At 39.8% G+C, this 15,646-nt stretch overlaps 1 protein-coding gene across 2 annotated transcripts in view; it reads right to left on the bottom strand.

The window, feature by feature from the left end:
* CTNNA2 (catenin alpha 2) overlaps positions 1-15,646 on the bottom strand; it is a 1,110,979-nt gene that overhangs the window by 784,593 nt on the left and 310,740 nt on the right. For both annotated transcript variants that reach the window (XM_084766203.1, XM_084766204.1), the window contains exons 5-6: positions 9,483-9,602; positions 5,777-6,043 (exon numbers count right to left, since the gene is read on the bottom strand). In XM_084766203.1, coding sequence (XP_084622329.1) covers positions 5,777-6,043; positions 9,483-9,602 — 387 coding nt within the window. The remainder of the gene's footprint in view (positions 1-5,776; positions 6,044-9,482; positions 9,603-15,646) is intronic.

Raw genomic sequence — 15,646 nt, 5'->3', positions numbered from 1 at the left:
CTAGCACTCCCATCCGTTGAACAACAAAGCAGGAAAACTAATTACAGTTCCATCAAGAATCATGAAAAGATGCAAAAATGAAAATGAGAAGGGAAATCTTAAAAGGTAAAAATGGGTATTTAAAACTGTAAGGACAACTTATATGGACTTGGCATATTTAGGTAGCATTTCAGTTCTATGGGACTGAGAACAAATTGTATCAACTTTCCACCGCAGATGTGTATCTTATAAGGCATAGCCATCATGACACAAAGCAAGATGATCCATGGGCAGCACCACAGTGTCCTTTCTCCAAAAATGGACACATTAAAAATTTTGTCGATTTTATGAGTGAAGATGCTATTGGAGACCATTTGGGCTCCTGTCCTAGGCTGTGCAGGGAAGGAACAGAGGTGGCATGCTGAGGCTGTGGGCATTTAGTGGGCATGGGAAAGGCCCATACTCTACTGAGTATGAAAGAGAAAGAAAAGAGAGGGCAGATGATAGAATGCAGTTCTTAAAAAGCAAATATGAGGTATTTTGAAGGTCTAAGGATCCATGGAACATGCAGCATGGGACAGCGGAAGAAGAATGGACCATATCAGAAGAAGAGGTGATCCATCAGACAAACAAATTGACAGGTCTAGTAGTAGAAGTGGAAAACAAAGTCGTACGGAGAAAGCTAAGTATGCAAGAAGTCAAGATGCTACTTGTGGTTTCATTGAAAATAATATATACTTAAAGAGATCAGTGAGTGATTGCAATGTTTTATTTATGTGGTTCATAGATGTGAGTGTAGGTACCAGTGGAGGCCAGAAGAACATGCTAGATCTTCTGGAGCTAGAATTACAGCAGGTGCAAGCCATGCAGCATGGACACTGAGAATGCAATTCCAGTCCTCTGCAAGGACAGCAACCACTCTCAACTCTCCAGCCCCAAATGAATAAATAAATTCATCTGAATTTATTTAGCTGTTTGGCAATTTAATTTGAGGTGGGATGGTGACATATCCTAGCACTAGGGAGGTTGAAGTATGGAGATTTTGAGTTTAAGGTCAGCCCATGTCACATATTACATTAAAGACCAATGTAGAAAAAATATTTCTAGAGAAAGAAATAGTTTTTTTTATTTTAAATATATGTTCACAAATAGCATCAATGTCCATTTTCACAGTGATAGCCTCTATAAATAAGGTATGGATGATTTCCAAAGTATATACTCATTTACCTACACAAAAGAATCACAAAACACCCAGACTGTTCTATTTTCTCTTTTCCTCCTTTGTGGCTGTTGCTTATGTGTTTGTTTGTTGGAGGTAAGAGCTTACTCTAGTTATACCTCTGGCTGACTGAATAAGCAATTGCCCCGAAATAGGCAAAGAGCATGATCTACTTATGAAAAGAAGTACTTTCTAAGGTTATTTTCACACTCAAACGCTTCCCAGCAATCAGAGCTGATGTTGTAATTTGGGTTACACATGAGAAGTCATTGCTTGTTAAAAATATCTCTGCAGAATTCCTCAGTGGGCAGTGTCACGGGATTGAATTAACTACCTCCAGCTCCCACAATCGAAACCCTGATGATTTTTCCATTGATCAGCAATCATCTTACTTTTGTGGCTGCATGATTAGAGGCTCTCTTGACAGTTCCTAATTGTTACAATACTGGTTTTGGACCCTTGATTCTTTTTCTCTGTCAATCACTGAATTGATTTTTTTTATATATGTAAGCAGGTTCAATGGTGAGAGAAGATAGGTCACCAAGCATTGAGCCCTAATTATAAATACCCATTACAAACTAATCCTCTGGTTTTAATCAAATCAATATAAAAATGCCAGTTTTACCTTATTCTGAGTAACGATAAGGTTTCTGCTTATATCTTCTCAGATGAGCATGTACATGTGTCTGCATGTGCTCAGGCTGGAGGACAGCACCTGATATCCTCAGTCACTCTCTACCTTTTTTCCTTTTGAGTTTTTGAGCCAGGGTCTTCACTGAACATGGAGCTCACTGACTCATTGGACTGGGTAGTCAGCAAGGCTCAGAGTTGTTCCTGTGTCTACCCACCACTTCTGTCAGCAGCCCCGGGATTACAGGTGCACATTGCCGGTCTAACCTCTTTACATGAATGTGGCTTCTCAAATTCAGCTCCTTCTGCTTGTACAACAAGCACTTTGCTGACCTGGACAGCAGAAATTTAACCTATCTAAAGCGTCACTGCAGTTGGTAGCCATTAGGTCATTTATCAACAGGGCATATTGGCAGGAAAGTTAGTAACAAGACATCCAAGTTTTTCACTCAGTGAAGTGACATTTGTTTAAGTATCTGTTGCGTGTTCTGGTTAAATGTCCTCTAAAGAGTGTGTTCAGGGTTTGGCGCTGAGCCTGGGTGTTGATGGGAGCTGGTGGGCTTGTCCTTGAAGAGATATTGGGCCTTTCTTGTCTCTTTTTTTCACTTGCTTATCCTGCTGAAGTGAGTATCTTGTCCAGTCTTGTGCTCTTGCTATGCCTCGTTGCCTCATCACATTCCCCAACAAGAATCCAACTGTCCTTGAACTAAAACATCTGAAAGTGTGAGCAAAAATAATCCATCATTCCTTTTGCTAAGCAATTAGTTTGCTTTTAATGCGTGTGGGGGCATGCGTGCGGGCATGTGTGTGTGTGTGTTAGCATATGCTGTGTGTGTGTGTGTGTGTGTTAGTATATGCTTTGTGTGTGGGTACCTACAAATTTCAGAAGAGCATCAGGTCCTCAGAAGCTGGAGGTACAGGCAGTGGTGAGCCACCTGACTTGGGTAAAAAGCAAGTAATCATAATCACTGAGAATTTTTTCTCACTCCAAACATTCCTTCCTTCAATGATAATTATTTCAAGCATTTTGCTACAGTTATAAGAGGCTGACTAACACATTTAGAAACAGCAGGTAGGTTTTAGGTAAGATGCCTATGAATTCTAAACCAATTTCAAGTTTGAATACCTGGGCATTAACAAGACCAAATGAACTCCCCATTCCATTTTAAATTGTTCCATTAAGAGGAGCAGCCTATTATTTTCAATGAACGAATGTAAAATATTGAGGAAATATAGGTTTGTTGACACAATAAATTGTTAAAAATCTACAAGTGATTAGTTATAGTGTATTTCTTTAAAAATTTAATGGTAACATCATTACTAGCCAGAAAGTTCTGAAATCAAATTTCATTTACCAGGGAGCAGCTGTTAGGGAGCTACACCAATGGCAGTTGTTGTTCTTGACTGCAGCCTTGACAATTATACTTGTTAATTTTTTGTTAGCCTTTGAAAATAAAAGTTAAGCATTGGGTAATCTGTTACATAATTTTCAATGCTTGCAAAACAAGTAATCATTAATAATAAAGTAGAGGCTGATATAAGTCATTAACATAGTACAAAGTTGTTTCAATGATACATAATATATTTAGGTAACATTATGAACAATTAGTCAGTATACCTCTGTCAGCTGTGCACAGATCTAATTCTCCAAAGCCTTGTGCACCCTACATAAAAAGGCAGCATTGTGGTAAATAAAACGTGTTAAAAGTTCAAGGTGTGGACATAATTCATTATTTGAGTCTTCCTAGATGACCTCAAATTTGATTTTTACAAGTCTGAAGGCATGTGCAACACTACAGTGATACCTCAAGTGGTATGCTCCTTGGTGAAAGCTGTTGTTGAAAATCTGGAACCAGAGGGAAAGTGGACTTGAGCCATCCCACTGCTGGACAGAAGGTGGCAGCATCTGACAGGTCTGCTGTCAGGGAATTCTGTTGTCTTCCCTGTAGAAATGTCTTCCCACTACTTTTCCCTGCTTACTATTCAATCACAAAATAAATTATTATATAATAAAAGGGGTGAGATCAAAATTTGGCTAAGAAATGAATCCATTATAAACTAAATTTTATAACTGCCATATTTTAAGAACATTTTTGTACTTTATATTATTTGTAATTTTTTACTATTTTAAAAGTAAGCCATTTTTTGTTTTAATTCACATTTAAGCTAAAGTAAAGTCTAGTGCTTTAGTGTTTGAATGCATGACCTACTCTTTTCCCTCTTAATATATGGACTTATTTTTATTAGTTAAAAAAAACTTTATCATCATATTAAATGAACTTTTAAAAATCCACCCTCATTCTTAAGGCTCTTGCCTGGACAGTATTGAAAGAGTCACTTCGGTCTCAAAGACTTACTTTCCATGGAGAGAAATATGCCCTTCAGTAGAGAAAAGCTCTTCTTTTCACCAAACACCTACGTCTTGTGAATTTTTAGCAGATGTATGAAAATTAAAATAAGCAAAAATTAAAGTGAACAGTTTTACTGATGCTTGTGAAATTTTGGTAAATATTACGTTGAACTCCTATTCTTTTCAATAGGTTGAGTTACCGGCTGAAGGGCTGCACATAAAATTAGGTGATACTGAGTCCCCATCTCTGTAATAAATTAATTCAATTTACTACTAAGGTCAAATGTAATTATTACAGAAAATATGATAATGGGCTGGAGACTGCTTAGCAGCAGAAACAGCACATGCTGCCCTTGTAGCACCCAAGTTTAGTCCTCAGCACTCATGTTGGGAGCCTCACAAGTGCCTGTGACTCTGGCTTCAGAAGATCCAACACCTCTGCCTTCTGCAGGTTCCTCCAGTCATACCCACACAGACTCACAGACACATACATAACTAAAAATGAATTTTTAAAAAGTCTTATAAAGTCCCTGTATGCTGTGAGCTCAAATATGTGTATGAGTGTGTACATATAAACATTCAAGAGATTGTCCAATTAAGAGAAAAGAAAAAAAAACTCAGAACCTCCAGAATACACAGTATTACAATTATTCCTCAGTTACATTCTCCCCCTCACACCTTGAACACCTATTGCTTTCCTTAGGATCCTCTCTTCTTGTCACCAGCTTGTCATTTCCTGTCAAAACTGCATTTCACTTCCTGAGGAGTAGAAAGAAAACCATCTTTCCCAGCAATTCCTAAGTAACCTGTCTTTTTTTTTTTTTATCCTGTGAATTCTGTTCTATTCCATTTTTCTACTCCCCCATCTCCACTGTGCAACAAAATCCCCATGAACGCAGAGCCTCAGCATTTATGTCTTCTTGTCTTTTAAAGTTTATGCAGAATCATATGATAGAGGACAAATGACTGCACAGATGAGCCCATCCGTATCTGGAGCTGGGAGGTGTGCTGTCATCCTCAGCCACTGCTAACTGCATCCATCCATGCACATACACAGCTAGAAACCTGCCCAAACACCAGTCCCCCTATTGTGCCCCCACTAGAATATTTCATGGGATTTACACATGGAACTCCTGAGAGGGGCACTCAAAGACTAGATTCCTAAGTGGGCTTTGGGGTAATGTGGTTTGCTTAAACCAAAGCTGGCAAGAGCAATTTTCTGCTAAGACACAGTACAGATACAATCTAACTCTACCTGCTTGCAAAGTTTGTCCCCTTTAGAATAAAATTGATCATCCAAATGACTTGGAGGTGAGGCATTCCTTCTACCTGGAAGAGATTCAGAGTTCTTAAACAAGGTTATTATATTATTTAAAGGTTAATATACTAGGCTCTGTCAATATTTTAGATTTTTCAGAAACAAGAATACACACTGTAAAGTTTGTCTTCCTGTCAAAAAATTCTAAGAATATTAATATATACTATTATAGCAACCCTTCAATTCCCATATATACATACACTGTACATATGTAAACACACACACACACACACACACACACACGGTAAGCACACACTCTGTGTATCAGCCAGGTGCTTACATCAAATTCATTCAGGGCTGCAGCCAGTTCGCCAATTCCTGTGTGGCCTTTGACTTCGTCTGTGGGCGACGTGGCCTGAGCAGCACTAGAGATTCCAGCTATGGCCTCTTGGACTTGTTTGAACACATAATCTCGGTTGGCTCTTGTAGCAGCAACATCTGGGTGGCGGAGGAAGGCCTGGGAAGCAGTGTAAAGCATGGTGGCATTCTTCTTCAGGGCCCCACGGGCAGCAGCCATTTCATCCCTACAGTGAGGGTCCTTCAGCTCCTGCGGAAAATATGCAATATACATAAGGCTTGCATGCAGGTGTTTGCAGGGAGACTCCCAGCCTCAGGATCATGGATTTTAGAAACACTTCTTTCACCCCTGTGCTATTTGTAGCTGCCAGATTTACACAAAAACTGTTCTTTCTATGTGAAATGCCTGAGTCAGTGGCTGGTGTCCAACTTACATTGGCAGATGACAGAGTCCAAGTTACCTGGCTCACCTTTTTAAAATTAATTTTCTAAGGAACCCACCCAGGTGCCTTCTTCCACAAGGCCCAGTACCCTAGTATCAGTATTCATAAGACATTACTATGGTGACCTTGTAAGGGTGTTTCACTCCTGCACAGGCTTTCTCATGTCGCCATGGGCCCTGTCTATCTTGATCTACTGCTGGCTTTTTAATCACCAGCACAGTATCTACCAGCTAAGAGACATTTAAAACTCAAACATTGCTGAAAGAATGCAAATCCCAGAATACCACCAATGTAAGTGGATTTTAGGGATCACGGGGTTTCTTTTCTGCAGATAGAACACCTGAAATCAGTCACCTAGCACCCTGCTTGCTTCTGTTTACCTACATCCACAAACAAGGGCAGCCAATAGTGATTATAGCTTAGTGTATTAGCTCCATTTCATTATAACTTGCAGAGGTTTTTTTTTTAACTTAATTGTCTCTAATAGCAAGAATTTTTACTTGTATTTGAATGTGTAGTGTGTGTATGTGTGTGTGTGTGTGTGTGTGTGTGTGTGTGTGTGTGTGTGTGTGTATGTGTGTGTGTTGGTGCCTTTGGGCACCAGAAAAGGGAATTGAATCCTTTATGTATACTTAATATAGTTATCAGCTGTTGTGAGTCATCTGACATGAGTATTGGGAACTGAACGCAGGTCCTCTGGAAGAGTAGCAAGGGCTCTTAACTGCAAGGCCCCGTGAAACGTCAAATTTAAAGACTAGAAAATAATAGACCAACAGTGATCTGTTTTTCTCAAAATAAAACCACCAGAGAGTCACTTTTCTTTCAGCTTTTAAGAGCACACCTGAGAGATTGTCCACATCTTTCCTGGAAGTGCTGAAGGAGTTGCTGTTTACTGAGAGCCATCTAGGTTTGTCAACTGAGTATGCCTGAGTGAATAGCTTCTCAATTGTTAAACATAAGCAAGTGGTGCTTCACGTGCTGCGGGTCTCTTTGTATATGCTCATTTTACACAAAGATGGTCTTGAATAAGTAAACAACAAGTTCTTTTATTAGTTATGGCTTGAAATGATTCTTAGAAAAGACCATTGTGACACATAGAGTGATCAATACTAGTTGACCATAAATAACAAGCTAACCCATGAATTCTCTTTTGTTTAAGCATGGGTAGATATATGCCACTAAATATGGTCTCTAAAAGAGATTATTTGAGCCTTTCAGGTAAAAAAAAAAATGTAACAAATATTGCAATGCAGTCTCCGTAGTCAGGAGTATTTGGAGCTCTTTCATAATGGTGTGAGCCCTAGAATTAGCGAAGTCCCATAAATATCCACATAGGGCCTCACTAACTCCCCAATATCTGGTCCATAAAGCCCATCCCTGAGTATATGTGTATATGTATATATGTATGTACAAGTACACGTATATAGTTGCACATGTGCATGTGCATATATAATTATGTATGTTGAAAAATCAGTGTGAAATGCTTCTTCACAAAGATATTTGAAACAGTGTTCTTTATTCATAAAACTGGAAACTTATCAAATGCTTAATTAGGAAGCACTGATTAACTGTTGCAAGCGTCATTTTGCATATCCATTCCATTGCCTCTTTTTATGTTATTTATTTACTTATGTATTTTATTTATGAGTTTTCTATCTGCATATTCACATGCAGTCCAGAAGATGGCATCAGAGCCCATTGTACATAGTTGTGAGCCACCATGTGGTTGCTGAGCTGAACTCAGGACCTCTGGAAGGTAGCTCATGATCTTAGCCTCTGAGCCATCTCTCCAGCCTTTTGGGTTGTTTGTTAAAAGTATGAAGCACAAGATAAATGTTGATTAAGCACTTGCCTAGCATGTTTGAGGCCTGAGTTTGGTCCAGATCAAGGGGAAAAGATGAAACCAAATAATGCGTTGCAGAATAACAATCATACTGCTTCAGTGACTGTGTTAAGATGAGGAGGAAAAGATCATATGCTGAAAACTTGGCAATGTTTTGTGGGTTTTACTTTTTTTTGCTGAATTTTACAGAAATACAAATTAACAGGTAATTAATAATATTTTTTTTCAGGGAAGTCCTGTCTCAAAAACAAAATAAAATAGAAAAGTATTTTTGAGACAAACCTGAGCTCTACTTATTAGATTCCTCATAGGAATGTCCCTATCATCAGCCCTTGTGCCACCTCCTCACTAACAGGCTCTGTGTCAGTCGCAGGCCTGATATGTCCCTCACACCTGACACATCACTGTGGATGTCTTAAGACCACAAATCTGTGCATGTAAATATCACACATTGATTTTGAACCCCAACTAGGCACTTTTCAATCTTCCTCATGTCAATCAAACTACTGCCTTCTACACATTTGCTTTCACCAGAGCTTTGTAGGAAACTCACTGCTGTCAATCATGCACGCCTCAACTCTGTAACCGAGATGGCTCTTCAAAATATAATTTATCCCTATACGTTTCATCCACGTTTGCTGCTTTCACTAATGGAGACCCCTGCTGCCGCCTATCAAGTCCACTTACACCCTCCCACTGTCGGCTTCACTTTAGTGCTGCTTCTTTTTCAGGAAAATATATAGGATGATGCTAAAATGGAGTAGATGCTAAAGTAGACATTGATACCGGACTTTGAACAACACGCTTACAATGAGATCCAAACATGCTCTAATAAAACCAGATACCATGGCCTGCGAATTTCTATCTAATAATGCCCCTTTACGATGACTCCCCTTGGTCTTCTGATATCCAACCCCTGTATTCAGTTGTTTCACTGAGAGGAAGCCACCTAGCTAGCCCACTCCCCACCACACACACACACACACACACACACACACACACACACACACACGTAAGGTCAACTGTCCAATGGATTAACACTGAACAGACAGCAAACAACCAATTTATGCAAGTAAAATTAAAGATAATTATACAAACTAAAAATCCTCTTTAAGTGTCTGCTGCATACAGGGTATTTATAATTCCAGCATCACTTCAGCCAAGCATAGAGCAGAGGATACTCATCTGCTATTGGGGGGGGGGATGAAATGTGGAAAGGACACTATGGTGTTCCTTTAAATGTAAAGAATTCTGGGAACAGTCGAGAGCACTGGGGAAGATGACATTAACAGATGCTCCCGCTTACAGAGGTTTTTGTTTGTTTGGTTGGTTTAGTTTGATTTGTTTAATGATAAAGTGATGCTCTTTGCCCATCCCACAGCACCATTTCCAGACTTTCCCACCTGCTGCCGTCTTGCTGCTACATAGTTCAGTTTCACCATCTCTTTTCCAAACTCTTTAAAGCGGTTTGCAAGGTCTTGTTCATTCGTAGCATTTTTGACAGCTTCCAGGGCCTCTTCAACCTGAAAAAAATTGAACACACAGCATATTAATTAGAATATAATGTTTAAATATTAATCATTCTATAAAAAGTAGCTTGTAAAGAAAATATGAATGTGTGTGTAAAAGCAGACTGAATAATCATCTACAGTCAAGTTAACATTTTCCACAATCTACAGAACATGGACTTGAGAGACAAGTTGGGAGTAAGTAGAACATACTGCTCCTACAGGGAACCTGCCCCCCCGCACACACACACACACACTGGACATCTTACAACCACCTATAACTCCTGATTGTCGGGGACCTGTCATCTCCGGCAGCCATAGGTACCTGTGATGTGGTGTGCATACCCAGCCAAACATATAAATACAATTTATTTTTTTTTAAAGATTTACAGAATATTTTACGTAAATGAAAGTTGAGTGTTAACTCCAACAGCACATACACAAACCCTCTCTATGATGTATTTCATTGACTTATGACTATGGTCAGGAATACAGACTCTAATGTAAAGGAGAAACTCTAAGGACACACGCATGCACATATATACAAAAGAAAAGGTGTAGAATTTTAAAACAAATCCTCCTAGTTATCCCAAGCTGCAGAAACTCCTGTGCTGCTGAAACATTTGGAAAGACGGACTTTTCAACCACTCTTGTCAAGATCTCTAAATCAAGAACTCAAGCTGAGGTTATACATTTCAGCATTGCCATGTAAGCAGGAAGCAAGTGGAATTTAAATTCTGTTGCCACTTGCAGGTGGCATCCAGCAGAGTGGCATTGAAGAGGAAAGGTCAGAATGACAGCAGCCATACCAGCCTAATGATGCGTGTGCCTCCCGATTCCACCACCACCTGCAGTGGGGGTTTCCTTAGTTCTATTGGATCTGAACCATCAGTTTCAGTACAATGTGTGTATGTGTGTGTGTGTGTGTGTGTGTGTGTGTGTGTGTGTGTGTGTGTGTCTGAACTATGGTTTCAGTACAACGTGTGTGTGTGTGTGTGTGTGTGTGTGTGTATGTATGTATGTGTGTGTGTCCACCTCCATGTATTTTCTTGAAATTGTGATTTCATTTTCTTTACAGATGAATAACATTCTGTTTTGTGCATATACTGCATTTTCTTTATCTGTCCATCTGCTGATAGACATCAAGGCTGGTTCCATAGATTTGCTCTTATAAACAGTACCTTGCAAGCATGAGTACGTACCACTCTGTATGTGGTAACTCAAGGAACAACTCAGACATTAAAAAGAAGGCAATGTAGTATGTAGTTTCCCTAATATTCAAGCCTTAGATTTGAATTCACAATCATACACACATACATATATATACATGTATATATATATACATATACACACACACATATATATATGTATATATATGACACAAAAGTTAAAAGGAGACCATGAGAAGAGGAAAAGTTCAAAGGGGGATGCAAAGTGAGAACAAGAAAGGATAACGAGGCTCAGAAGCATGTATGAGATTAATTCACAGGAAAGGTTGGAAAACATAGGAGGAGAGTCTAGCGTGATGAGAACAGAAGATACTTATCCATTGTATGAGCAAGTTGTACTGAAACACATTATCTTGTATATTTGTATACTAAGTAAAAAATAATTGTTAAAATGTGAGAAGAGTCAGATACAGAAGTCCTGGCAAAGGAAGGCTCCTGAGGGAGGCTTGGGGAGTCTGAAAGACTCATGGGGAACAGAGGAAGCATGGAGTAGCATGCTGCTGGGCTGTAGGAATATTTTACAGTCACCTCACAGCGTATATAAACAGGCTGGGGTGTAACAAGCCTGAGATACAAACGCTGCACAAACATGGCCAGGAAAAGCAAAGTGTGTTCCGTTCTGTTTAAGCTTGATACTCTCACGCAGGTGACTGAGACACGGTGCTTATCGAGTGGCACCGGGTGAGGGAACAACCGAGAGCACATAAGCCCGTGATAACAGATATCAGCGAGCCTGTTATCCCAGAGGTGAGACGAAAGCTTTTCAATTCACCCGACAGGCAACCTCATTCAGTAAGGAAAACTTGGCCAGGAGGGAAGCAATTTTCAATAATACTGAATGCACACCAGCAGGGCTTCAATCTGGACTCCACAAAATATAAAATAACATTTCACTTTTATCTATGGCAATTCTGCATAATCTCATTCCTAATTATATGCATGTAAAATGATAATTAACCTCATCAGAGTCACCCCCTTTCCACTCTGCCCAGGCCCTAAGAACACCCAACGGAAAAAAAAAAAAAAAAAAGGAAACACAATCGAATGGAGGCTGCTGTGTAGTGTTTTCTAAGGCACTCAAAGAAAATAACACTTTATTGCATGGAATAGCCTGTTTAACATATTGGCATAGGTTAATGAGAAGCTTGTGCCTCAAATCTATACAATAATGAGTCAGCAATGCCTCTCCTTTTTAATAGATTTATAATCATTTAAACTTTGCCATCAACAGCACCATGGAGTGGACTCTCTTGGCAGCTGAGATATCCCTGCTGTTTATGTAAGATGTAAATCTTTTCTTGGGACATTACAATCTGGTTTCAGGGGTAGAGAAGAATAATTATCACAGAGGGTGTTAAATCTAGAAATGTTTTTCTAATACCATACCCCAGGATTCTTACCAGTTCTTAGTCGGCCCAATTTAGAATATTTATTTCACTGTGTTATGCATAATTTTTCTTCTTATTGGTTCTCTCTGAAGAATCCAGATGCCCTTTAGAATTTATAATAATTATGAAACTTACAATTCAATGAAGAAAGAAAAAGTGGTTTTTGAGGGAAAAAACACTGAACTTTTAATTGTGTGGTCTGTTCATATACAGATAGATTTAGTCATACTTGGTTTGAATTCTAGAAGGATATGAAATGTCACCTAGCAAAAGTTTCAGGGGAAAGCCTCTGACATGAACTCTAGTGCCCCCGATTTTATCACTTCCCCTTGGTGTGGAGGGCCATGGGCACACAGAGGAGGGGGAAGCAGGCTATCAATGTGAGACCTGATAGGCTGAGGTCATATGATGCAGGAGAAGGTCCCCTTCTGTAAAAGGTATAGGAGAGGGGAATAGGGTGGAAGAGGGAGCGAAGGTGGGAATGGGAAGATACAAACAAGGGGATAACAACTGGGGTGTAATCTGAATAAATTATAATAAATTTAATTTAAAAATATGTATCACATTCCATAGGAATGGAGGAGATGGGACCCGAGTCTGATCCTGTTGGTGGACAGACAGACAGAAAGAAAGAAAGACAGAAAAATATGAACAATGGGAAAAGAAGGGCAGAGACTAGACATTGTTGTTAACTCATAATTAATTTTTAAAAACTTTGATTTTGCAGTTTTGAAGAGAGCCACTTTTGGGGACTAGGGAAAGTATATTGACTCTTACGAAGCAAATAAATGCCGTACTCTCAATATTTGCTGGTTATTGGGGATCTGAGGCTACCAGCTGAGTAGAGGGCAATTCTTTATACAGTAGTAGTGATGGGGGTGTTATCTAAATATCTGCCTTGGGTTCACCAGGAAGATATAAATTCTCAGGCATGGAGATGGCCAGGGATGTAGGATCAAATTGACTTGGGTTTGAACAAATATTTTATAGAAAAAGTCCACTTATTCAGAGATGTTAGCAAGTGAGGAGAACAGGAGCTAGAAACGATGCTGCAGAGAGCACAGAGGCTTCTTAGGGCTCTTCTGGGAGGGCTGAGCCTCTCCTTGCCAGTTGTAAGTTGGCAAGGAAATGGATTGGATTGGAAACTAGCTTCCGACAGGAAGACATGAAGGTATGTAGTGGCAGCTGTCATTCCTCCTCATTAAAGGCTCCTCATCATAAATATTCATTTCTCTCCCACAGCACAGGTCAAAGTGAGAGCATGTAATCCAGGTATCCCTTTTCCTTCATGGTTGGAGTCTGTGCAGAGATGATGAAAGTACCGAACTTTCTAGAAAGGTCATTAAAAAGCTGCTGAGTAATTGTTGTGTTTAGACAGTCTTATCAGTTTATCACTTAGAATTCTTCAAGGTCTTCTCTGTGGTTTTATATCGATCAATCAACTCCTGCAATGGAGTTCCAGGACTAAAAGGCATTGAGAAATAATGCATTGCCCAAGCCACCTTAAAAAGAGTGCAGATGTTCATTTGACCATGTCCCCTGGAGGGGGAGACCTGGTGGCACTCAGAGGAAGGACAGCAGGTTACCAAGAAGAGACTTGATACCCTATGAACATATACAGGGGGAGGAAATCCCCCTCAGGAATAGTCATAGGGGAGGGGAATAAGGGGAAAATGGGAGGGAGGGAAGAATGGGAGGATACAAGGGATGGGATAACCATTGAGATGTAACAAGAATAAATTAATTAAAAAATATGTACAGAAAAAAAAAAAGAGTGCAGATGTTACACCATGTCCTTGTTTGTTTTTTTATTGTGGTGATAAAGCATTCTCCAGAACCCACTTTCGGAGGAAAGGTTAATTTCATCTTGCAAATTACAGTCCATCATCAAGGAAAACTGAGGGAGGAACTTAAGAGAGAGGCTTTGCAACGGAGATCAGAGAGCTACTCTGCCTGTCAAGTTGCTTCCAAGCTCTTATACAGGCCAGGTCTACCTGCCTAGGGTTGGTATGGCCCTGGGTGGACTAGACCTTCCAATGTTAATTATCAATCCTGAAAATGCCCACAGACATGCCCAAAGACCAATCTGATGGGCCCAATACTTCCCTTGAGGTTCCCCTTCCCTGGTGTGTCAAGTTGACAACTATATTAGCTGTCACTACATGTGCCATCAGTGTTCCCAAATGGCAGGGTATCCGAAGTCCATCTGCCCCCCATTTGTCACTATGAAACTGTGACTTCCTTAGAGAAATGGACCAAGTGCTTCCTGCTTTATGGTTCACTACTTTATTTTTTATTTTTTTGAGGACTCCTCAGTAGTCACATGCACTGCTTTGTGAGAGGCAGTGTAATGAAAAACAAAGTATCTAAGAACTTCTTTTTAAGGGAAACTAGATTGGACCTAGAGAAAATGAGCTTGTTATTCCAGTGAGCATGTGTCTAGATGAGTTTATGTATAAGGCTATCACTCATGTGAACAACTTGACAATATAATCTGATTACATTAAATCAAGGCCTCAGGGAAATTATTGCCCTTCTTCACCATCACTGATTAAAATGTGGGATTTTCTTTAAAATCCTGAAATGCCACATATCAACATAGCACGCTGACAGTGTCAATTGACTTCATGGCATACCAGGTGTCTGGCTAAGAAATGAGTTCCCCAGCAACTTGAGCAACAGAAGTGATTATTATCACACAGCATTCTCAATAGCATCTAATGAACAAGGGATTGGCTTTGCTGGGCAGAGCCATTACTCATGTACGTGCCAACGGAGCCTTGGAACTATGTCACCCACTGATTACAAGTGTCCTCCTGAATCTGGGGCAGGAGCAGCAGCAGCAGCAGCACCTTTCTGCAGCCTATGAATCTTTAATAAAACCAAGGAGGAGAAGGATGCTCATGCAGGCATTTGAATGAGAGCAGAGGCCCTACTATGCCTATATTTAAAGCCAAACAAACAAACAAAACAATGTACTGACCAACTTCTTACACTGCATGACTTTACTAATTTTTAGAGACTTGCATGGCTTTTGCTCAAAATCACTCAATTTTCCAATAATTACATATTGGGCTATAAAGCAGAAGATGATGTTTTAGGAAAATAAATTGACTAGGTTTCATATACTTAGTGAACTATTGACAGAAAAACACACACAGGAGCTTCTGATGAGAAGCTAACTCCCCCTCTGTTCCCGTAAGTTACCAGGACAGGAGAAGATGCCACATCTGGAAAGAGTGAATATCAATAAATTTGGCACATGGCCTAAAAGTAATGTGTAATGCTTGGGTCAAAGTGGCCATTAGCAGGTAACACTGCAGGGGGTTGGGTATTCCTCAGTTCTGAGCCAACAGAGAAGTGGAATCACTTCTTAACTCTAAGGAGAGAACACCCGTGTGGCTCTAGTGGCACCTGCTCTCCTACAGGCTCCTGTGTTAGA

The sequence above is a fragment of the Acomys minous genome (genome assembly GCF_964271855.1).
Source record: "Acomys minous genome assembly, chromosome: 17".
Classification (NCBI taxonomy): domain Eukaryota; kingdom Metazoa; phylum Chordata; class Mammalia; order Rodentia; family Muridae; genus Acomys; species Acomys minous.
The sequence above is the reverse complement of the archived record's forward strand: the minus strand, read 5'-3'. Positions and strand labels throughout refer to the sequence as shown.